Source organism: Bombyx mori, chromosome 1, assembly GCF_030269925.1.
Source record: "Bombyx mori chromosome 1, ASM3026992v2".
NCBI classification, from domain to species: Eukaryota; Metazoa; Arthropoda; class Insecta; order Lepidoptera; family Bombycidae; genus Bombyx; species Bombyx mori.
Window position 1 is genome coordinate 16,637,058 of NC_085107.1, and position 25,761 is coordinate 16,662,818.

The window sequence follows — 25,761 nt, forward strand, 5'->3', positions numbered from 1 at the left end:
CTTGCCAAAAAACCTTTGATCCATAACATGCGAAACTAGGATTTGTTTGTCAACCCAATAATGACGGATGAAAATAATTTCATCCGAACGCTCTATAGGATTACGAGATAACAGAGGCTTTGTGTAGTACATCAGTGCCGTACAAACAGTCGGTACACATGTTCATTTCGACCGATCGGGGATCAACCACTGAGAGACGTAAATAAATAAAATTTAAAACAACATTAATGTCGAACGTTTTTGCAAACAAAAGTTTTTAGGTCACAAACTACAAGAGACTGTTTTTTTTTTATTGCTTAGATGGGTGGACGAGCTCACAGCCCACCTGGTGCTAAGTGGTTACTGAGACATCACAACCTTGAGATACAAGTTCTAAGGTCTCAAGTGTAGTTACAACGGCTGCCCCACCCTTCAAACCGAAACGCATTACTGCTTCACGGCATAAATAGGCAGGGTGGTGGTACCCACCCACGCGTACTCACAAGAGGTCCTACCACCAGTAATTACGCAAATTATAATTTTGCGGGTTTCATTTTTATTACACGATGTTATTCCTTCACCGTGGAAGTCAATCGTGAACATTTGTCAAGTACGTATTTCATTAGAAAAATTGGTACCCGCCTGCGGGAAAACTGTGTTGGATTATAACATTAATCTAGAATATTTACGATGTTAAAACACACTGTTAATTAGACAGGAGGCCATGAGCACTCGTGAGCTCGCTTCACGTAACATCGTAATATTACTTCAGAGACGAGCCAGATTAACTGATAAATTATAAGCGAAATACGAATGTCTGTATAGGTGAGAATTTGATTCCCACGAGTGCCGCAAAGCTTAATTCCAATTTGATTGAGACGCGATGTTTCAAGATGATGATGGTATTTATCTTTAGTATCCATTTATAACTAATATGTATATATATAGAGAAGTTATTTATGTACAAATATAACTGAGTAGAAACAGACGGACAATATAGTTTTTCCCAAGTATGTTGATTTAAAATTTAGACAGAAAACCTAGCAAAAATCAATCAAAAATTTTCCATAACACCAAAAATAAACTATTTTCCCAATAGTCTCGATGGAGAGGGATTAAGCGACCCATAACAGCACAGTATAAATTCCCTGTCTAACTGTTTGAAAAATCACTTAAATACCACAATTTTCTAGCCCATCATTGAAGATTCTCAATCGAAGACCGATCTCCAGCAACTACGTAGCGAACAACAAAGTGAATCTACTCAGTTCTGCCGCACCAATGTCTGACGCATGCAGCGTGTACAAGGCATCGCTGAATCAGGAGTTGTACTTCCAGTACGTAGAATACGAGAGCAACCTGCCAGACCTCAAGGAGTTTACGATGTGCTTGTGGATGAAGTTCCATAACCACTCTACTGATCATCCACTTTTCTCATATGCTGGTGAGTAAAATAAAATTACGATTATATATTAATTCGAAGGTTGAGGTGATTGCAAATGAACTAATAAGAAGCAACCACCACGTTAGAGATATTACAAAGAGAATGCCACCGCCCATCTTGAGGTATGAGGTCGAAATCGCATTTGTGAAATATAAAAGCTTTCCCACCTTTCAAACCGGTAGGCTTTATTGTTTAACGACAGAAGTAAGCAGGACGTGTGGTATTCGCGCCAGCTGACAACAATTCCGCGTGTTCTAAATACAGTATTTTGCCGCCAATGAGAAACAAGCTTTAAGCTTCAGAGAACGTGATCCACAATCCTAAACATTACGGAGCACAGGCCTTTTGTACGGAATTAGCTGGTAACATGGAATTGATAATTTCATAATTGATTTTGTAATGCAACCTAGATTTATAAGCGTGGGAAACGAGTTGGTGAAGGATTACTTGTAAATATTATCTCTGTATAAGTCGCCAATTATTATTAAACTAGAGGTCCCGCAGTAGTCGAAATTCGACTATAATTAATTGGAATTATAAGTTTGTACACTATTATGATTGTATTTCATAGTTCTATAATCACAAATTTCGCCAACTATAAAAAAATATTAATAAAGACAAACAATATTTAATCTATTCTCAATTGGACCACAAACGTCAAGAACAAAAGTTTGACAACAAATAGTATGCATGCGTGTGTGCGTCAAATACATGGTATGTAGTGTGTGTAATGTTTTCTTTATTGATTTAATGTATTTTTTACGCATTATTTTAAAAAAAAAATTAGCATTGTGCACTTCTTCTCTATAGTCTCTATAAGTGTGGAAAATTTCATACTCCTCCGTCCGCGCAATTTACGTAAAAAGGGAGACAAAGTTTTTGCTTCACGGACCTATTAATATATAGATAATGTGATACAGTTACTATTTATTTTGATACAACTAAATCATAATATAATAAAAAATAGGCCCTCAAGAATATCCTTTTGTAGAATTTTGACTAAACCACGCGCTATATACAGTATAAAGCTTCGATTTTTACTGAAGCTTTCGATATTCAGTATGTTTGAGAGCGTAGTACAAAGAGAGGATCATGACGCGTATTGTGAGAAGATTTTTCATGCACCTCACCACAGGTTGCGTTTGGTCGCGAACACTGTCACGTTTAAAACAGCGGTGATCCATAATTAATAATTAGTATTTTTAAATCAAATATTGTGGTTAATTTCAGCTGTATTTTGAATATCGCACAATCTGATATCCGAATATTTTTGGGTGTGACCTATTTTATAGATCATCTTGCTTGGTCCATTCGCGACCAGAGATGCGATCATGAAGGCAAACGTTTTTCTAACGTAATACGTAATTAGCATGTTTTCCCAAACAATTTCCATAATTAAAGAATAACATCGCGTAATTAAAAACAAACTCGCAATTACGTACGTATATCTTTCGTGGTTATTTCTACCACGAAGCAGTCATGAGTAACCATATTTAAAAAAAAAAATCATAATTTTTTCGACAAAAAAGAACATGTAAATTATACTATGAGCAACGGTTACAATCGCGATTTACTCGAAGCGCTATTAAAGCTTTAAAAAACATTATCTGCTCGTTCAAACAGTTCGTTAATTGCATTACGTTTTAAAAGGCACTAAAAAAAATTAGCTCTTAAAATCAAATACGTTATGGAATAAATAAGTTAGTTTCGCTAGTACAGGCATTTCAGATGTGTGTTTACAGAAAGCTTTTACTAAGTCAGTACTTTAAGTGATCCTCGCATGTTGCAAAGCTTTATTTTAGCATAATACTTTTAAATTAGTTTTGCGCTTCACTTATGCTACATTACGAACTGTATTAAGCTTGCGAATCTTAGCTTTATACGGCTTTGATCATACGCTAATATTAGTTTGATGTAGTTTTCGATAATAAATTTTCATAATTTGAAATAACTGACGATCTATTATGTTTTAGAACATCAATTGTGAAATAAAACGTGTAAAAAATTGTGGAACTAAACAATGCCTAGCGATTGTAACTTCAGGACTACTTACTTTTTTATTTTAATAGATTAAATAGTTAAGTAAAGATTCAGATAGTCTTATAGGTTTAAAGAAAAAAATTAAAAAAGTAAACGACAGTGGCCTTTGACGACGACAACTGTAAAATCATAGAAAACATTCTTTTTTTCCCCTTCCTATTCTAGTAACCTCAAGGGGCTATTCTAGATTCACCGAGCTAGTGTGTGAGCTCACTGAGCTCAAGCCGGGGGAGTTGCTAGCACTGACCTTAGCAAGAGCAGTGCTTCACCGAATCTACCGCCGGATCGGAAACGCGACCCACTGAGAAGATCCGGCGAGAAACTCAGTGGGCTGTCTATGGGGTAATTTACTCGTCGAGCCCTTCGTCGCAAGCAACGGATTCGGCGCGGACGGTGACCGGTGGTTGAGGTACCTACAAGCACCGTTAATGCATCGAGAGGATCCGTAATTACGTGCTTAGGTGACGTCGACTGTTTACCATTCGGTCCACAGGATCGGGTATGTAATTACCGGCGGTCACGACAAGAGAGTTTTCATGTCGTGCCGCCTTCTCAAAGTGGCGCAATGAAGCCGACTGTAGAGAACCGTACTTACTGATTGAGTCAAGCTCCAGGCCATCATGGATCCACGTTCTTTAGGAACCGTGGGGCTCCGACGGCTATCCTACAAAAACGGGATTGAATGACTTAGGGGTTTCAAGCTGGTGCGAGCCGCGTGAGCGAACGCTACGCTTGCATAGGTCATGACGGGGCGTGTGCAATATTTGTAGAGTATCACCTTATTACGAAGGGACAATTTACTTCGCTTGCAAATTATTGGATAGAGGCGTCCTAATATGGAGGCATCCTATACGGCACGGTTGCGTATCGTTGTGATGTGAGGTCGGAAAGTCATCCCTTTGTCGAGGGTGACGCCTAGATATTTGATCTTCGAGGCCCACGGTATGGGCTGGCAAAAGAGAGTGATGGAGCTTATGGCGGATGTGTTAACGCACCTATTAGCAGTTGCCGATGCAATAGCGACTTCTTCCTACACGAGTAGAGTAGATAGCCGTGTCATCGGCGAAGAGCGCTAGATGGGTCTCCAGAGCCGGGGGAGAAGTATAAATAAATCTTCCTCATTTTATAGTGTCGTATTCTAAAAGAGTTCGGCCTAATATTAATAAATTTTTATTGCTGAATTTAAAGGTAAGCTTTCAAGCAATATTTTCAATGGTTTATTAATAATCTATAAAATTATTATCGGGATACAATGCTACCAAGACAATTTAAAAAATAATATAGATAATCACATCTTTCGTCAATTGACGTCACAATCACAAATATTAATGAAAGTCGCGATCAGCTGGAGTCCTAAAACATTTGGAGCAAATGACCTTGTGGTAATGACTCATAAAATGACTTTCCGTATTTTATTAACGACTCACTCCAGAAACATGTAATGAGTTCGATTACACGTGTTCGTAAAAGCGTACTTCGTATTCCTTTGACCCAACATAGATTTCACGCCATTAGAATTTCTTGGAAGATTCGTACAGATGTTCTAAAGATTTTTTTTTTCTTTTTTTCTTTTTATTTCGGTCGCATGTGATTTTTTTGTTTGGAAATAAAGAATATTTATCGATTTCAATCTATATATTTCTATGTATTAAATTCTGTAGTGTATTGTATTTTATACGACTATTTAAAGAGGCTAAAGGCTAATTTGCATTGACGTTAGGTTTAGGTTTTTTTTTCAATAAATTGATAGATGACCTTAAGCTCCACTGGGTTCATGACGACTCTTAATAAGTCCTACTTCTAGTAAATATTAATTTAATGATACATTTTAGTGATCACGTTATGGTCGCACGATCCTCCTCCTCCGTGCGTCGTATTCCTCAGTGCTGAGGGTCGTGACCTTTACGGAGCACTTTTGTTAGGACTATGTTCCTCCATTCACTCCTGTCCTCCACGCAGTGGATAGCAACGTTGATGCTGGATTCCAAAGTCGTCTTAATCTGATCGGACCAGCGCATGGGACTACGCCCGCTAGGCCTCTTTCCTTCCATTTTGCCGGCGATGAGAAGTTTTTCGAGATTGTCACCTTTTTTCCTCGCAACGTGGTCGCACGATAGAAAACATGAAATTTTTATTTTAAATATATAAATTTTTATTTTAAATTAAATTAACGAAAGGCTAGTTTAATCGCATCTTAAAAATCAAAACTGCACGAAAAGATTCAGATCCTATTCAGGTAGATGACAGTTGTTTCTTAATCTATCAATCATGTTTGAGTGAAAGTAATACACAGAAACGGATTAATTCAATTACCGAATCAATTTATATTTTATCATTTAATAAACGTAATAGTGGTGTATGCGTCAATTATTTATTATGCAATTTTTTTCTAAGCATTCCATTATAATTCTAAAAATAGAATTGCATCCCAATAATTAAATTTCTTATTATTCCTTTATTTAATAACAAATAATCTTATTATAATTATAATCATCTACTCGACTTTACAAATTTTACGTACAACGAAAAATGAAACCTAACCAAAGTGATTAACGATTTGGATTAAATCCACGCCTTGTTCATACGTCTACTAGTCTTACAACATTTTTGACCTATAAACGTATCATGTTTGAGAGGTTGCCACATAAAGCGTGATCTACATTGCATAATACCGATCAGGACTTGTTGAGTTCGGTGTTCAGTAAACGAACCACCTCTCCAGCAAGCAACTGCGAATTTAATACAAATATTAACGTTTCCTTGGACCATGTTGCTATAGATTTTTTTCTAAACGCTTAAAGTAAATAATAATTATACGAACAACTATCTGACCCGGCAGACTTCGTAGTGCCTCAATCGATAAATAAAAGACCTGAGCTTTTGCATAAAATAAACTTAAAACAAACAAAAGGAATCTGTCCGACGGGGGACACATTAAAGGAAAACAAAATTGTTATTTTTATTTAATTCCGAGAATTTTCATATTTATCTACCTTTTAAACCTTCTCTGGATTTCCACAAATAATTTAAGACCAAAATTAGCCAAATCGGTTCAGCCGCTCTCGAGTTTTAGCGAGACTAACGAACAGCAATTCATTTTTATATATATAGATAAGAAAAGTTGTGTGTTCACATTGAACGCTTAACAATTCGTTTGAATTTTTAAATAACTGTAATTGAGACTTATTGCCGGGTCTAGAAAATCTATTATACTACCACAGACAATATAAACTGCATTAGTAAGGGAATACGAAAACAACGGTTTTGTTGTCCAAAATTCAAATAAAAACGACTGGATTAAAGTTAAAAACAACATTTATAGGACTAAATTTTGTTATGTAAACGAAATACAACGTAAATCGTATAATTAAGTAATGCGTTTCAGTTTGAAGGGTGGGGCAGCCGTTGTACTGTCTCAACAGAGATATTAGAATTCATGTTTCGAGGTGGACGGCGGCAATTACGTTGTAGATGTCTATGGGCTCCGGTAACCACTTAACCTTCAGCTGGTCTGACCACATAAGCAATTAAAAAATATATTTATCGAATCAGTTTTGTTATTACGATAAAATATATGAAAGTCTTGATTTGTTTGCTATTAAAAAGCTCGGATCGCCATCAGTGCAGTGCAGTTCGATTTTTTGCTAGTCTGTTCTGACACTTTATAAATTGTGCGCACCTGGTCTTAAGTGTTTTCCATTCGTTTGTCGCGTTATTGTAAATCCTAAATGACTTTCAGCTGTGACTTATACACGTTTTAGTATCACAAATGTATTGTACACAGAATATTTATCTACAAACACACGTCTAATGTTCGTTTAAATTATATGGGTGGCGTATTTATTGTAAATCAATAATGTGTTTTATAGGCGTTTGATACGATTAAAGGATTTGTATACATTCACATTGCACATGAGTCGTCTATTATCAAAGGTGGCAATCTGTGCATTTGGACAAAAAAATGTTATTGATATGTCAATACAGATTGATTTGAATATAATTGTCTCCTTCAAAGAATACGGTTCAAAACCTGCATTAAATAAAGGTTAATACTTAACCTGTTATTTATCTAAGATGTCGTTCAGAAGAGTTTTGTGACTGCCAATGGAATACAAAGTCAATAATTCGTTTTTCTGATTTACCAGTAATTGTCCAAAAGTCACATTGCCGGCTTTGATACTACGAGGGCGGCACTGAAAATTTCGGGAATTAACGAAGTGACACAACATTACTATTTAAAAATGTATTTATTGCTTTTCGAAGTATTCTCCGCGAAATTTGACACATTTTTTCATACGATGGAACCAATCATTGAAGCAACCATTTCATTCGGAAGTTGGGGTCTCCAAAATGGCCGTTTTGTAGGCGTCCACAGCTTCTTCAGGTGATGAAAATCTCTGTCCACGCAATTTATTCTTTATTTTAGGGAAAGTATAGAAATCATTAGGGCTTAGGTCGGGGATGTACGGCGGATGGTCTAATAATTCTATGTTTTCTTGCTCTAAAAACTCTTTTGTTCTGTGCGTGGTGTGAGAACTCGCATTGTCGTGATGGAGGATGATGCGGCGGTTGCAGTTCTCTTTACGGAGTTCAGAAACGACCTGTGGCAAACAAATGCTAGCATACTATTCTGCATTAACCGTTCTTTGTCCCTCAAGAGGAATAGTCGTAACATGGCCGGTTTTGGAGACAAACGTGGCCACCATTTTTTTTGCAACACTCCGTGAACGAACAATTTTTGTTGGCTTTAACTCATTTTCGAACACCCAAACTCGTGACTGGTTTTTTGTTTCGGGTTCGTACGCGTATATCCAGGACTCGTCACCTGATACAATGTTGTATACAGCATTTGAGGATCCGGCGTGGAATCTTTCGAGAGTTCTGACGCACCAAGTAACGCGAACCGCTTTTTGCTCTTCACAGAGCTAATGCGGTATCCATCGGGAAAACAACTTTTTTACACCTAATTGTTCATGCAAGATTATTTGTATTTGACTCATGCCAATGTCTAAAGTTGCCTGAATTTCGCGGTATGTCACATGTCGATCTTCCTCAATCAGCTTACGCACAGCATCAACGTTTTCTTGGGTGACTGCAGTTTTTGGACGACCTTGACGGGGATCATCACTGAGCTTGACACGTCCACGTTGAAACTCAGCAAACCAGCGATAAATTGTGGTTTTGGATGGGGCTTCATCACCAAATGCAGAAATCATCCGGTCAACACACTGTTTTTGTGTTAAACCACTTCGAAAGTCATAATAAATCATCGCTCTTGAATTTTCTCGAGTCAATTCCATTTTCTCAACGACTAAACAAGTTTGACAAAACCTCGTGACAAGACCGAGAATCTTTTTTTAAATAAATAAATGGTATTCGATTTTTAAAACCAAGGATTTTTCAATTAAAAAGATTTTAATATGACAGGAACAGTGGAAATATTCCATTCCCGATACTTTTAGTGCAGCCTAGTAGTCGACTCACATATCTTTTGTTTCTTCCTTGCTAAGCTTTCTTAGAGCATCGTGGGGACGCAGTAAGCAGTAAAAACATAGTTAGTCATATTAAAAATTGACTTTGTTCACAGTTGATGATAACCCAAAAGAAATATCTTTCTGGGTCTCCAATACCAAAGAAGCCAGCTACTTCAGCATGGCGGTTCACGGACAAACTTTCTTCAGGCTCAACTATCCTTTGAAGCTCAATAGGTAAGTTAATATTTTTAACAAATTTAATTTTTCTTTTTGCATTACTAGGAATAAGTATGTCACGAACCATATGCAACAAATGCAAGCAATGCATGACAATTTTAAGGGTTTATCTGTTACGGTCAAGCCTCGTGTCTGGTCAGAACAAAAAAATAAAAAAACTGTCCCCAAAAATATGTTTTTCTTAAATTTCACATACATTTCAAACAGACGAATTAATTAAATGTGTAATATGTATTTATTTCCTTACGCTAGTGTTCGTAAAATTATCGAAATTCGCTAAATCATAGCTACTGACATCTCATGCCTTAGATTCGTTTTTTGTATAACATTATTGATATTCTTTTTTTATGTTACGTTATGGATATTCTATTGTTTAGTAAAAAAACACTATTTTCAATGGTTTCTTTTTTATTTCATTAAGAACCATAAATTTGGTACTAAAAAAATTATGGAGAAAATTGTACTAAGCTCTTTTGTCGTTGCCTAGCTTATGTACCTATAAATTTATATTGTCGTATTATTCAGAAGAGTGAACGATCTCATGACCGATTGTTACATTGTTACCGTAACGTTAACGTATAGGCCTCACAATCTCACTCGTCGCGAATGAAGCCACTTGCCCTAAGACTGCTTCGCAACTGAAATAAGCAGAGTAGTGGACTCACAATACGTCTCAGAACCAGTATACAATAATTGATTAATATCATTAATAATAACTCAATAATTTAGAAAAATATAGATAGACACTATCAAGATTAAGGACAAGGGATCCGGAGATATTCTCATGTACAAAAAAAAATACGATCTACTTCTTCTTCATCGTTCCCTCTATGCCGAAGATCGCGACTTTCTGCATAGTGTTCGATCATGGGTGTAATAGATCGCATGGTATACCACCAAAACCCTTCTTTTACCAGATCTGACCATCTAGCTGGTGTTCTATCCACGGCGCGCTTGCCCTGTATGCGACCCGCAATTATGAGCTTCTCTAATTCATGTCTGGGAGATCGCATGATGTGTCCGAAGAAGTTCATAACACGTTAGAGCCAGACGTCAGATAGCCTTTTTCGGATGTTTAGCTCACTTACGATATACGACATTAGATTTATTGAGAACTAGCTGACCCGGCAGACTTCATAGTGCCTCAATCGATAAATAAAAGACCTAAACTTTTGTATAAAATAAACTTAAAACAAAAAAAGGAATCCGTCCGACGGGAGACACCTCAAAGGAAAAACAAAATTGTTATTTTTATTTAATAATTAATATATTAATATATTATTAAGAAGAAGAAGAAGAAGTATATCGTATTAATATATTATTAATATATTACATTATTAATAATTCCGAGCATTTTCAAATTTATCTACCTTTTGAACCTTCTCTGGACTTCCATAGATAATTCAAGACCAAAATTAGCCAAATTGGTCCAGCCGTTCTCGAGTTTTAGCGAGACTAACGAACAACAATTCATTTTTATATATGTAGATATTTGTTACTAAGCATTTATATACACATACAAGGTCAATACTAGCTGAGTTTCCCCGAAAAATACGTTCGATACAATACGAAAAAAAAAGAAGTCGTACAAAAGGGAAATGTAAACGTTTATACTCGATAAAAACGGAATCTATTGTACGTCATAAATGGGAAATATACAAAGATTCGTTAATGTCAAATACAAAATATGGTATACCTACTGAATTATAGTCAGATTATCATTTTGAATATTTCCCGCCACGCACTTGCTTAAAAATGCCTATCAAATAAAATACTTATTAAAACTATTTTCACTCATGGACAGCCAGCCAACCCTCAATCTACTTTTTAAAGGCGCTAATAACTTCTCATCTGCTGTCAAATTTATGTGGACTAGAGGTCCCGCAGTAGTCGAAATTCGACTATAATTAATTGGAATAGTACGTTTGTACATCATTATGATTGTATTTTATACTTCTATAATCACAAATTTCGCCAAGACTACACTATGAAAAATATTAACAAAGATAAACAATATTTAATCTATTTGACAACAGACGTCAAGAACAAAAGTTTGACAGTAAATAGTATGGATGCGTGTGTGCGTCAAATACATGGTATGTCGTGTGTCTAATGTTTTCTTTATTGATTTAATGTATCTTTTATCCATTTTTTTTTTAAATATTAGCGTTGTGCATCTCTTCTCTATATTCTCTATAAGTGTGGAAAATTTCATACTCCTCCGTCCACGCAATTTTCGTAAAAAGGGATACAAAGTTTTTGCTTCACGTATTAATATATAGATTATATGGCAATAACGAAAAGGAAATCTAATAACAAAAACGATATTTAACATTGAAAAGAAAAATGCATATTTCTCAGTATTGCTTCTAGAATATCTAATACTTGTAAGTTAAGTTTCGTTGGAAAATTATAATAGCACAATAGAGTATTATAGAGTGATTTATCTAAGTGTTAAATAGTTTTTCAGACACAAATATTTAGAATAATATAATTAATAGAACTAGAGGTCCCGCAGTAGTCGAAATTCGACTATAATTAATTGGAATTGTAAGTTTGTACACTATTATGATTGTATTTTATACTTCTATAATCACAAATTTCGCCAAGACTACACTATAAAAAATAATAACAAAGACAAACAATATTTAATCTATTCTCAATTTGACAACAGACGTCAAAAACAAAAGTTTGACAATAAATAGTATGCAATATGCATACGTGTGTGCGTTAAATACATGGTATGTCGTGTGTCTAATGTTTTCTTTATTGATTTAATGTATCTTTTATGCATTATTTTAAAAAAATATTAGCATTGTGCACTTCTTCTCTATATTCTCTATAAGTGTGGACAATTTCATACTCCTCCGTCCGCGCAATTTTCGTAAAAAGGGATACAAAATTTTTGCTTCATGTATTAATATATAGATAATTGTAAGCGCCACTCATAATTAACATACACACGTCAGCACCGGTAATTGAAGTATTTATCAGGAACTAAATTAATTAGCTCATAAATTAATTTGCATTGACGTTTCACGATCGGTAACTTCAACGTGTGAATCGTGAATACGCAACGATAGTCTCTAAGGTGCTGCCTATTTCTAACCCGAAGAAGTCATGCGATCAGCAAAAAATGAGATTTCGTCTTTACGTCTTAACTGAGTGGCGGCATTCACTATGTGATATCTACGAACCCCAATAACAAATAAAAACAAGGTGGTCCGTGAGCTCTTTCACCTATGTACCTAGTATAATAATTGTTTTTTTTTTTTGTTGCCCTTGTATGACGAGCATACGGCCCATCTGATGGTGAGTGGTTACCGTCGCTCATGGACTTTAGCAATGCCAGGGGCAGAGCCAAGCCGCTGCCTACCGCTTAATACTCTCCATAAGCCTCGTTTGAAGAAGGACATGTCATAGCGCTTGGGAAACACCGTGGAGGGGAGCTCATTCCATAGCCGGATGGCGCGTGGCAAAAAAGATCTCTGGAAGCGCACTGTGGATGACCGCAGTGGCTCCAGGTAGTATGGATGAACTCTACTCCGCCGGTGGCGGGCGGTGCGGTGGTAAAAACGAGATGCCGGTATCATCTCGAATAATTCCTCAGAGCACATATATATTTTGTTATAATATCATTGGATTCGTTATTTCTGTTGTGAAACTAAAACTTTTGTATGGAAGCAATTTTACGTAGAAATTAGGACTCTAGCGTATTTCCGGGTATGGTGTAACTGGTCTTTGGTTATTGCTAAAAACGGGTCCATGTTTCTCTTTGATCTACAAAATCAAACATCAACATTTCATTGAACGTGAATCCAAACAAAAATGGATTAATTAATTAACGTCGGTTACCGGGATTCATAATCAGAAAAAGCTCATCTTAAAACGAAGAGGTTGACATAGGGACTTTAATTAATTCATTTATTTTTACTTCTCAAAGAGTAAAGTTTACGTAGTACGTTAGTAAAGTTAGTACGATAAAGTCCGGTCATTGTTCTCGTCGAGCACGTCGCTTGCGATGAAGAGCTCGGCGAGTAAATTAACCCACAGACGCAGCCCACTAAGTCTCTCGCCGGATCTTCTCAGTGGGTCGCGTTTCCGATCCGGTGGTAGATTTTACGAAGCACGGCTCTTGTTAAGGTTCGTGTTAGCAACAGCGTCAGGTTTGAACACCGTGGGCTCATGTACTCGCCCGGTGACGCTGATATTTGACCACCATCAGCTTAGGTAGGAAAAAAAAACGATAATACGTTTTATTATTCTCTTAATCACTCTAATTATTTGTTTAACAAAGACTAAATTCTTTAATTTTTTATTTGTGTTATGATGATAATATCATAGTTAAAAGATAGGGCCATCATACCCAAGAATGGCAGCTGAAGCCTTAGTACGTGGCACAAGACACTACCATGTTTTCAGGGTTAATCCCAAAGATCCTGATCAGGATAATCGGACGATTTCATTAATTTATTATAATATCATCGGTCCTTGATAAGTGTGCCAAGTTTCCAATTAATCCGAGGTTTTGACCAGGGTAAAAATCTCGAATTCCATTACACACATACCAAACTAATAAAAGCGAGTTGAAATAGGAAATATAGATATTATTTTTCAGTTACCTCGACAACCGTACAATCAATAACCTATTATTAATTCGCGATAACTATAGTTACGTAAAAACTTTATACGTTTGCAACTAATTAGGTATATTCCCATTATAAAATCTCAATAATTTATGATCTGGATCGTGTTGCATCAGAGAGAGGTCGGCCTTGGTATGCCAATATGCAGTAATGTCATTTAAAAAGAGAATAATCTAAATCAAGGCCCGTGTCTCGTAGAAAGTCGTCGAACGTGTGTATAATGTAATTACAAACACGAGTGAACAATGGTTTTTATACATGTTCTCGTATATACTCCTGAATCATTTATTCGTATGTCAGTTGAATAGTAATTGTCGTGTATGAAGCGATTTCTATTGCTTTTGGTTCGGAATTCTAGGCTGTTATATCTACGTGCCTTTAGAAATGTTTATTTAGCATGACAAATGCATCTTTTTTTAGTTTTACTTATTCGTTCCGGTTCGAATGGTTATGTGACCACCGATTGTGCACTCCGACTTTGACTTTTGAGTGCTAAATAGCGCTGCTAAATTTGTTATCTATTAAATTATCCTTTAAGACTTTTCGGGGATACGGACGACTAATTATGAATTATAATTTTAATTCCAATATCATGAGTTATGCAATTACTTATTGGTATTGTATTAACGTTTCTTGAAATTTATATTATCGTTGTCTGGCAAACAACTATATAATTTATCGTCCATTGGTTGTTTATAAATGTGGAATGATTTGAACTATTTCTGCGCAGGCTATTCAATGAAACTTGTTGACCTAATTACATCGAGAACCATTCCATATGAGTTGATGAGTTTGTTTATGGAATTGTTCACTCATTTTATAATCAACTGAAAATTATATTTTAGTATCTTGATGTATTACGGGTATATTAAATATCGATTTTTTTTCCTTATATATTGTATCAGATCGACTGTTAAAAAGTCCTAAAAATATATTTTCTAACAAATTATATTTTTATTTGTTATCTAGAGATGTGTAAAAAAGATCATTACATAATTTCTAAATCGATCTGAGCGAGTTTTTGTCATAGCGCGGTGTTGATTTTACTTATCGTCAAATTTGATTAATAAGAAATAGCGTATAATATCTTAAAGCGCTTAATTTAACCACGATTGAGTTTTGGTGGAATGAAATATATAAGTTAAATTAAGTTAAAGAATTTAATGAGATTTGCATAATTTGTGACAAAAAAAATATTACGTATTATTTGAAATCCAATTTCTTAATTAAGTATTTTTTAAGCAGTTATCAATTGTTTTGCTTACAGATTGCTTGTCAATTACTCATTATTATGTACGTATTTCCTACGTACAAATTACCTAAGTAGCTGTTTATTACTAAAATTAAAACAACGTCCTAAAATTTGATTATTCAATAACATCGTTGTGTAAACAATAATAGCAATAGCATAATCGATATTATGTAAGCTCTAATTATGCCGTAGTATTTTTTTGGATTATATACATAATAGAATGTTACTGGCTGAGTTATGAATTTGTTATTTTTTGTAATATGCAATTGTATTTTACCTTTAGAATGAATGTTGGTAATTTTAATATTAGCCTGAATATGACTTTTTTTATTTATTGCTTAGATGGGTGGACGAGCTTACAGCCCACCTGGTGTTAAGCGGTTACTGGAGTCCATAGACATCTACAACGTAAATGCGCCATCCACCTTGAGATAAGTTGATAAGATAAGATGACTGTCCACCAAGACCTGAATATCTTTTTTTAGTTATGACATCTAAATATGCAACATGCAATAATGTGATCTCAGCGGTTTCGAACATAACCAATATAAAATTTAATAACGTATACATGTTATAAATGTGCATAATATGTATTTTATTTCATTTTGCTTAATTGGCTCTATGCAAGCCTAGTTTTATCAACAAGGAAAATAAGTCTTTCTACTAAAACAAGAGCAAAACATTTTCTCATATTTTAATTTAAAAAAACATTGCAAGTAGCTTCCACTGACAGTACATATATACGCTGACTTAAATTTATGGTGGTCCTTTGAATTTCAACGCCAATCCCATTGCTGGTTAAGAAATAGTAACACATATCTTACCCAAAACTACACGGCGCCAACATTGTGAAAGTTGTTTTAATTTGGCCACGAAATAAGCTGTAAAAACGTAACCAATATATTTATGTGTGTTTGTCTCTCAATTCATAATTAACCGGCTGGTCATATTTTGTTCGTTATTTGTTAGTTAGAATACTTTAATGGCTTAGACTTTACATGGCGTTGTAAAGGTTTTTTGTACATGTTTGAGTGAGCCCCTCAATACTTTGAATCTACAACTGTACCTAAAGTGGGACAGGGATCAGATTACAGATTTTTTAATATATTTTCAAAGTAAAACAACCTTTTCCGGGCCGAATAGTATTAATATTTGATACAAATCAGAATCATTCAGTTTTTGTTTAGTACAGAAACTTAATGAGTTCGCTTGCTTCGGAGCCACACGCATACATATAAAAACGTCGTTGTCGAACAATACGTTTTTTACTGTACATGCGTAACTTTGTTTTATTTTAATAATTTGATATTTTTAATTGCCAATTATGTATTTCGTTCAAACGTTATGTCACAAAGCATATTCGGTTCGATTTCGTCTTTTTTTTGATAGTTACAAAAGTAAGAGTCTACTTTATAAAATATTTGATTACTCAGTATTAAAAATACGAAGGCGTATCGTGCTACAGCTTTTGAGGCATTTATAGTTTTATACATTCCCCATTTATAATTATAGGTAATGCTGACAGTTATCTAGGCATACGATGTTGAGGTCTCAATCAATCAGGATAAGGTTATCCCATCATTCATAAAGGAAACGCAAAATTATTTTGCAGTAGAACTAGTTTCTTTAATATGCTATTCAATTAAATATCAAGACTTAAATAGACGATCACTACAAATTCAGGAAGCGACGTCTTTAGACATAAACGTGTTCTATGAAAATAGTTCTAGGCTTTCGTGTCTTATGTACGTTAAGTATTAGTAGGTACTTACTTTAGTATAACATGGAATGGCATGCGATACTTGTATCATACAAATCCACTCGTAAATAAGAAAAGGAAAAGTATATACTTTTTTCTTAATGATATGAGTTAGCAGAAACAGTCTGCATCCATAAAAACAATATATTCAAACCAACAAAAGTTTCTCGACAAAAATATCCGGCGCTTAAAAGAAAACGAAAATAAAATTAACATAACCCAATAACACCTGTCTATTTTTATATTATGATGTATATGTATCTATTTTTGATAAATTTAAACAAATTATTCTTGCACGGAACCCATTAACGATGCTCCACTTTTGGCTTTTTATTTGGACACGGGCGCGTGGACGGCATTACGCAGTTACGAAACAAGACATAAGTAGATCAGTTTCGTTCTGCCACTTAAAAAATTAAATAATACAGCTAAAAAGGCTCGAGTGAGTAAACGCTGCTCGCTTAAAATGCCAATGCTGACAGAATTAAATATTAAGCTTTAAAAGGATAAGAATTTAAGAGGATTGAGCTCAAAATGTTGCGCTAAAATTTTGGAGCCTCTCTAGTAATAATTGGGTTTCTTACAAACAACCATGAATTTCTCAGTTAAAAACAACATTAGCATATATGTTGAGCTATTAAGTTAACATTGAAACATACATATAATTTCAGATTACTATGAGAAGAGTCTCGACTTTTATACGAACGTTAAATTAACCTATAATACATATATTTTTTATTCTAATTAGTTAAACTATAATAGGGGAATTAGTGAAAAAAGTATTAAGTGAGCTAGCGCGGAGCGGTACAAAAGATATAGAAATTATGAAAGCGAAATGTTCAATGTTAAATTTTAATGAAAATAAACAAATAAACTTGTATTGCTATGTATGTGTTAAATGATGATAAACAATGTTATTTATATATTGAATATTAATTTGAATAATGTGGTAAATGTATATCGACGCTTGAAAGGCAAACATGACTAAGCGACAATGCGTGAACTTTACAGTAGACTAATTTAAAGTTGAAATACCTGAAAATAAAATTTATTTTAACGAATCTAGCTGTAGTAGAATCTAGCTAGTAGCTGTAGGATTGAAATTATTTTGATAGACCTAGAAATATATTTTTTTGCGCATCGAATATGGTTATTGCCTATCATTAATGTACAAAGTAGTTATTGTCCCTTAGTCATGTTTGCCTTTCAAGCGTCGATATGTATCTTATATTAGTTGTGAATCAATTAACTTTCTATTACAAAATTTACAAAAAAAATTAGGTATTTGTATTAATATAATAATAATTAATTAATTACAATAGATAGGTACCTCATTTAAGTATACGAAAAACCTGAGGAATGCTGAATTGTTTTTTTTTTTTTTTATTTAGTTGCGTAACATTGGCGAAAAGTGGGTGATTAGATACGAAATTCCAGTTGAAACATGACTTGTGTTCTTGATTGTGCTTTGTATTGTTTAGGGATCCGTGGCTGAGCCAGTAGTGATACGGATTAGCGGTATTTGGAACAGTTCGTTTCTCTTTTGGAGTCCGTATCTTTTTTAAATACGGATTTTTATAGTTAATACGTGAAAGAGATTCTAACAATAAAGTAGTAGACAAATATGAAAATTCTCGGAATTAAATAAAAATAATACTGTTGTTTTATCCTGTACACTATATTGGCAGTATAAATATCTAGAGATACGTAGGCTTTTTTAGATAATTTAATCCAATTAGAATCTAATAAAACTATAAATACTATTTCAAAGTTCGATAACTAATTGTCTAAAGTATTAGTGCTGGTGCGTAATGTTACCACATACTGGTGGTAGGGCCTCTTGTGAGTCTGCGCCGGTAGGTATCACCACTCTGCCTATTTCTGCCGTGAAGCAATAATGCGTTTCGGTTTGAAGGGCGGGGCAGCCGTTGTAACTATACTGAGACCTTAGAACTGATATCTCAAGGTGGGTGGCGCATTTACATCGTAGATGTCTATGGGTCTAGTAATCCCTTAACACCAGGTGGGCTGTGAGCTCGTCCACCCATCTAAGCAATAAATAAAAAGTGCGGGTAGGTACCGCTGTTCTGCCTATTCTTGTCCCAACACAGCTATGCATTCCAGTTTGTATGGTGGGAGAGAGGTTACATTATACAAATGAGACTGACGTCATGTCTGGAAGAGGATGACGCATTCGCGTTATGATGTACTGATGATGATTCGACTCGGAAACCCGTTAACACCAAATAGGCCGTGAATTCGTTAACTCACATATACAACAAATAAAAAAAAATCCTAGTTGCAGCTATGCTTAATTATCCTTGTACGAATAATGTTGTGAGAGAAGCAAATGAACGGAGTCATCTTTTATCAATTACTAAGCTCTTGCTGCTGAGAGTTCAAACAGATCAGTACTTGTATATAGTTTTTCAATAATTATTTTTATTGAAACGTAAATTTATATCCTCAGGTGGTATCATTCATGTCAGTCGTGGAACGGCAAAACTGGAGAATGGCAGATTTGGGTAAACGCTGAACGTGTTGGAAGAGGGTTCCACAATCGGGTGAGAAAAAAAATCTCTAGGGCTTTGAGATTGAATTGATATTTTAGAACATTCGAATTCTAAAAGTAGTTAGCTATTTCCGATTGGCTTCCAATTTCAATATCGTGTGATCGTTTAGATAATTTAATTTCTTTTTATCAAAGTATGTATCACTACATGCTATATTTGCAATGTATTACGAAAATAATCAATAGTAAACAATTAGTAAATTAATGTTTCAGTTGGTCGGTCATATTATCAAAGGAGGAGGAGTTGCTATTACTGGACAAGAACAAGCTTTGATTTATAACAAGGACAACGTCGAACAACTACAAAGTAAGATTTTGTAAAACTATATTCAGAATTCAGTTTTATCTCAAAAAGATTATTATGAAAATATAAATACTACTACTAATACTACTGAAAATATTTTTACTAACGTTACTTTTGTTTTCTAGGACAAGCAGGTTTCATTGGTGAAATAACAATGCTGCAACTTTATCATGTCGCTTTAACTGCTGGCAAGGCGCATAAAGATCACAAACACCATCACGTACACCACTTCAGACACGACGGAACTCCGTTCGAAACGGCCACAGAGGCAGCAAATGAACTTCCAGAGCCGCAAGCCACACCTCTTGGAAACGGAAACTTCCTTATCGGCAACCAACTGCAGCGAGCGCCTAATCTAAACCTCGCAGGCTCCCAGCAAATGGTACCAGTACACCTACCTAACGGTCTTCAATTGCAACAGGAATATGTAAACGGACAACTTGGCAATAGAATCGTATCGGAACAGTTGTTGAATAGCGTTCAATTACCAGACATGAGAGGAACTCCAGTATCCCAATTCACTTTAGTACCGGTTACATCAAGTCAATCTTACACGCAGCCCCGACCACTTGGCCCTTCAAAAGGAACATCAGTTCTCTTATCGGGTAGTCTACTAAATCCAGCGAATGTCCAATACATCGATGATACTCAACACAATGTTTACCGAAGGGAATCTAAAAGAGACAAACGAGACAACCCTGAAAAGGAACTGGCTGAAGAAGTTGTCACAGGCGAGTATTTTAGACGGTATTTAGTTTCAAAATGCCTAAAGCTACATATTTCAGATAAATAATTAATTCAATTACTTCAACAGCGAGAAAAGATAAGCGTGGCCTCGTTGCCCTGTCGGATGGCTCCATAGTAGATGAGGCTTTATTAAGCCCCACAATCCTTGATAAAGATGAGGAAGCTCTATTTCAAGAGTCGCTGCTACATGGTCTTGCCGGTGTTGTTGGTAATCTACCAGTACAGAATGTACAAAAAGAGACTGTGAGTATTTTTTGTGATAACGAAACTGCAAAATACGATAATTCTTAAATCGAAATGCTATAATTTACTCAGGCGTTTTTAAACTAAATAAGTACTTATCACACTTTCTTGATTCAAATTTCAAATAGGAACGCGTTAGAGCTTCACCGCAGCAATAGACCAGTCCATTCATAGGTAGAGGAATCTCTTAGTCGCCTTTAACGACATCTAAAAGATTATTAAAAAGGATGGAGTTTCCTTTATTTATTGCATTGATGGGTGGACGAGCTCACAGCCCACCTATTGCTAAGTGGTTACCGTAGCCCATAGACATCTATAACGTAAATGCCGTCACCCATCTTTAGATATGAATTCTAAGGTGTCAGTATAGTTACAATGGCTGCCCCATCCTTCAAACCGAAACGCATTACTACTTCACGGAAAAATTAAGCAGGGTGGTGGTAACTACCCTTGCGGACTCACAAAAGGTCCGACCACCAGTAGATTCTATTTTATTATAAATGCTATTATAGTCTGCCCCTCACGCCCAACTAATTATGGAAAAAACGGTTTGCACCAATAACTATACTGAAATGTGGCTATTTGTGTATCAAAACAAACACTCATCATACTTCATTGAACGCACCGTTGAAACCCATTTAATACGTAAACATGGATAAACCAAACTTTAACAACGTATAAGAGTTGTTAAACTTTCCGGTGAAATTCAAATATTCCGACGCGAAAGCTTCCGCATGAATTCTTCTAAACGAAAATCATGAAAGGCGAAACTCGTATATAGTTCCAACTTTAAAAATTTTATTCTCGTGCACTACGACGCGTCCGCCGAGTTTCATGTTACCATTTTCAAAGGTACAACAAGTTGTATCACACCGCAATGATCACTGACGTCGCCTTGTAAAAGGAATCTGCAATTTCGCTCACTTTAAGTGTACAATTCCGAAAATAACATTCAAGCTCGGAGGATGTCTGTTTTGCTGTACCTGTTTCGCGAATGTGACATAAAATGCTTTTTCGTTCACAAAATTAGAAATTCATAAGCATTATGTACATCGCTTATTTGAAATGCATTGTTTTGTTCTTGGATTTAAAATAAATTTTAATAAATTTGAATTAAAAGTAGTGTAAGAAATAATGATTTTATTGTAAAAAAGCGTGTGGTGTTTTTCAGGATATTATCAAAATAACCCTTCTACTCATATCTGTTCATAAAATATTTATAACTACTGATACCATGCAGCCCACGCTTTTTTTACAATAAAATAATTTTTCTTACACTACTTTTGAATTAAAAAATTTTTTAATTTATTTTCTATTTTTTAGTTGAATTTTCTATAAAAGCATATTTTGTTAGTTTTATAACTATTATTTATTTTTTAGTAAAATTTTAACTTTTTAATATATTTTTTTAAGTATTGAATTGTCACTGGTCCTTAATAAGTATACCAAATTTCGAGTTAATCCGACATTTTGAAGGGGGTCAAAATCATGTTCAAAGATTCCGTTACAAACATACATACGTCTGAAGCTGATAAAAGCGTATTAATAAATTTTATTTGTAGGTGGATGAAAGAGAACCGGCTGAAGCCGAAGTCAAAGCGGTGATGCAAGTGTGCAGCGGTTGTACACCCGAACCGTTCAAAAAGGCTCTAGTTTTATCATGGCGGACGACATCCAAAAAACTATACAGCGGCGCACATTACTATAAAGGTCTTCCCATCTGTCGAGCTTTCTAAGAACATTAAAATGGATTATTGTTAGATGAAAACTATTTGTTAGATGAGCTCAAAGATGAATAGTAATTTGATATAGCAAGTTAGTAAGAATAGACAACAATGAGTGTAGTTGTTTACCTTAGTCTCTTAATGAACGGTTGAATGATATCAAGTTATAAGGCGTCTCGATAAATCAGATATAAATTCAAGGCTGTTCTTTATTCAAAGTTTTCCAATACTTGTTTAATGCGGGACAATTTAATTTCCAACATCAAAATTTGCAACTTAATTTAAAACTGTCCTATATTACATTAAATTCAGACCTTAAATGCATAATATCCAATTGAATTATGTAACTTGTAAAAAGTCAGAAGACACGAATCTTTCATTATACTCATGTTGTAAATACGATCAGTTCTATCGAGTTCGTTAAGGTAATTTATATTATCATTTTAAAATTTAGTTCGTCTTTCATTGGAAATAGCTTGCCATGATGAGTTGGTTTATTTATTGTAGTCATAAGTTCGAGTCTTATAATTTACTTTTATACTAACGATATTTAGTTTAGTAGGTATGTGCCTTTTTAGAAATGTTTTTATATTATACCTAGGTCTAAATTAATCGATTTAAATATATTGTTTTGCACGTCTCTTAGTATCGAGAGCCAGATGCTTCATTTTTTTTTTATTTTAGATTTAAGATTCCGCTTACCTATTTGTTACCATTTTATAAAATAAAGATTTCAAAATATCGTTTTGTTTCAATATTTCTTGTTGCTTCGTTTCCTATACGATTGTATATTATTTCATCTTAGTCAAAAACTTGTGGACTGGCTGATCCTTCGGCTGGTCGTAGGACCGTCGAGGCGATTCGCCCGGTCCTTGTGGATTGGGTGAATCGTGACAGAGGACGCCTCACTTTCCGGCTCACGCAGGTGCTCACTGGGCATGGTTGCTTCGGTGAGTTCCTGCACCGGATCAGAGCCGAGCCGACGGCAGAGTGCCACCATTGTGATTGCGACTTGGACACGGCAGAGCATACGCTCGTCGCCTGCCCCGCAATAGTACAACAGGATGTAAATATATGGAAAAAATAGGAATATACTAGTAGGTAATACAAAAATAAATTGAAAAATATTTCACTGCTAAAGCGTTTGACCGTTGTATTTAATGTGCAAGTGAATGTGCAGTGAATAACGCAAATAAACCCTGGAGCACCGCTTTGGTGATATTACTGTTACGCATTTATATTTACTCTGTACATATTAACAAATAGAGGAGATGACGTAAATTGATTTTGAATTACGCAATATACTTTAGTTAAATTTTTGATGTACAAAGTATAACTGTTTAACATTATTCTTTCTTTGGTTGTATTCTATAACAAACATTGAAATTGTAACGAAGCATCCATGCCCACTAGTTTGATAGATGGGATAGGCTTTTCAAAATTGAGCTTTCGACTTCATGTCTCAAGATGGGCAAATATGTTGCAACATCAATCATCACTTCATGACCTATGCGAGGGTAGTGTTCGCTCATGCGGCCCGCATGCACATAAACTCTCTCCAGGTCATCGAATCCGTTTCAGCAGGATAGCCGTCGGAGCACTGTGATACGCGGGGAATGTCGACCTTCACGATGACATAAATTTAGAACCTATACCTATCTTAATGAATCGTCAAAGCGCGTCTTCGACAAAGTGGAGTAACGCGATATCCCTCTTATTGTTACCGCTGCTAATTACATATTGGATTGCTCGAAACTTGTCTTTTCGGATCCCTTTGGATCCACTCTCGGTGCTTTCAGGCTCTTCAAGCACCGCGCACCGTTCTAGTCGAACTCTTCGGATACAACAACGGTTCCAAGTATAACTCAAGTCATAGGCAAAATGCACTGAGTTTCTCACGGAACTTCTCAGCGGGTCCGATTCCATTTTGGTTGTAGATTTACTGAAGCACTCTTGCTAGGGCAAGTGTTAGCAATTCTCTCAGGTTGAGCCTGTGAGCTCACTTAACGGTTGATAGTTATTTAGGCTACCAACAATTAGGTAAGAATAAAAAAAGAAATGGCAACTAGTACTAGCATTAGGTGGCAACACGATAAGGCATTCTCTACTGGTTAACTATTGACTCGTAATCTGGAAATTTATAAGGTAATACGGTCTAAAAATTTGATAAGGACAAAATAGAAAATACTAATAATAATTTAAATGACCACCGTGATTTAGCAAGCATCTGTTGAATTCAAAATTATTTTCTTATCTAGTGTAGAACAGTCCTAATACTATTTATTATGTTTAAATGTCAAATAGCCAATCGCGCGTAGCTGGAATAGCTTTTTAGTCTTCCAGCGAATACGTAGAGGAAAAAAACAAAATCACTGAAAGCCAATCGGAACTCATACCTATATAATATTTTTTTTTGGCAACATTGCACAAAAATAATTTATTTTTAAAAGCGAGTCAAAACAATATAATGATTGAAGTCTCCTTTTAAGCGTGCAATCCTGTACTAGGAGATTAGAATACCTATAGAAACATAAAATTTAAAAACCGGATTTACGTACCTTCTTGCGACGAGAAGCTCTTATCATCGCCATCGTTTCTCCTTACAAATACTTTGACTTACCTGATATGAACTAATACTCATACAGCCCTAGAAAGGCTAAGTTTAATAACAATAAACAATAGACTGCATCTGTGTAAGTATGGTACAACCGGTTAATAATGCCGTGTGGATATTTGCCCTTTAAGGGTAATAACAACGTGTGGCACTCGGGAACTGCCGCGGTAAAGCTATTGCATAGCATTTTTTATCAACTTATGCAATTATAATTAGACAATGATAATTTAATATTAAAACAATAATAAAACAAGACCACGCTATATTAAACATTAATGAAAGCAGATTCTTAACTGTCCCCATCACACTCATAACCTAGATCGCGCGAGAGAGAGATGGGCAGACTTTTCATGATGCGCATGCAGTGTGACGTCACACCACGCGCTTATTCACAAACACTACACAAGCGCAACGTGTGAATGTATGTGTTAAACGCGAACTACATGGTAGGCGGAGTGAGGGGTGTAAGGTTTTTTTCGTTACGGAATTTCCTGATTCGGTCGCCGCGCTCAAGGCCCGCGATAAAAGCTATGCAATAGCTTAAAAATTGTAATACTAGCCAAGATCAATCAAGACTTGTTTAGTTATTTCATCATCAGCTTATCTCTAATAGTCGTCGTGGCCTAAAGGATAAGACGTCCGGTGCATTCGTGTTGAAGCGATGCACCGGTGTTCGAATCCCGCAGGCGGGTGCCAATTTTTCTAATGAAATATGTACTCAATGTT

General features: G+C 35.3%; 2 protein-coding genes across 22 annotated transcripts in view; one reads left to right on the forward strand and one right to left on the reverse strand.

Moving 5' to 3' along the window:
- Positions 1-23,162, forward strand: part of LOC101736996 (uncharacterized) — a 60,498-nt gene extending 37,336 nt beyond the window's left edge. For both annotated transcript variants that reach the window (XM_038010816.2, XM_004933116.4), the window contains 7 exons: positions 1,173-1,423; positions 9,051-9,171; positions 19,302-19,395; positions 19,617-19,710; positions 19,833-20,438; positions 20,522-20,697; positions 22,260-23,162. In XM_038010816.2, the coding sequence (XP_037866744.1) occupies positions 1,173-1,423; positions 9,051-9,171; positions 19,302-19,395; positions 19,617-19,710; positions 19,833-20,438; positions 20,522-20,697; positions 22,260-22,433 (1,516 nt within the window). In that variant the 3' untranslated portion in view covers positions 22,434-23,162. The remainder of the gene's footprint in view (positions 1-1,172; positions 1,424-9,050; positions 9,172-19,301; positions 19,396-19,616; positions 19,711-19,832; positions 20,439-20,521; positions 20,698-22,259) is intronic.
- LOC101744007 (coiled-coil domain-containing protein CG32809) overlaps positions 1-25,761 on the reverse strand; it is a 305,604-nt gene that overhangs the window by 80,959 nt on the left and 198,884 nt on the right. The window lies entirely within an intron of this gene.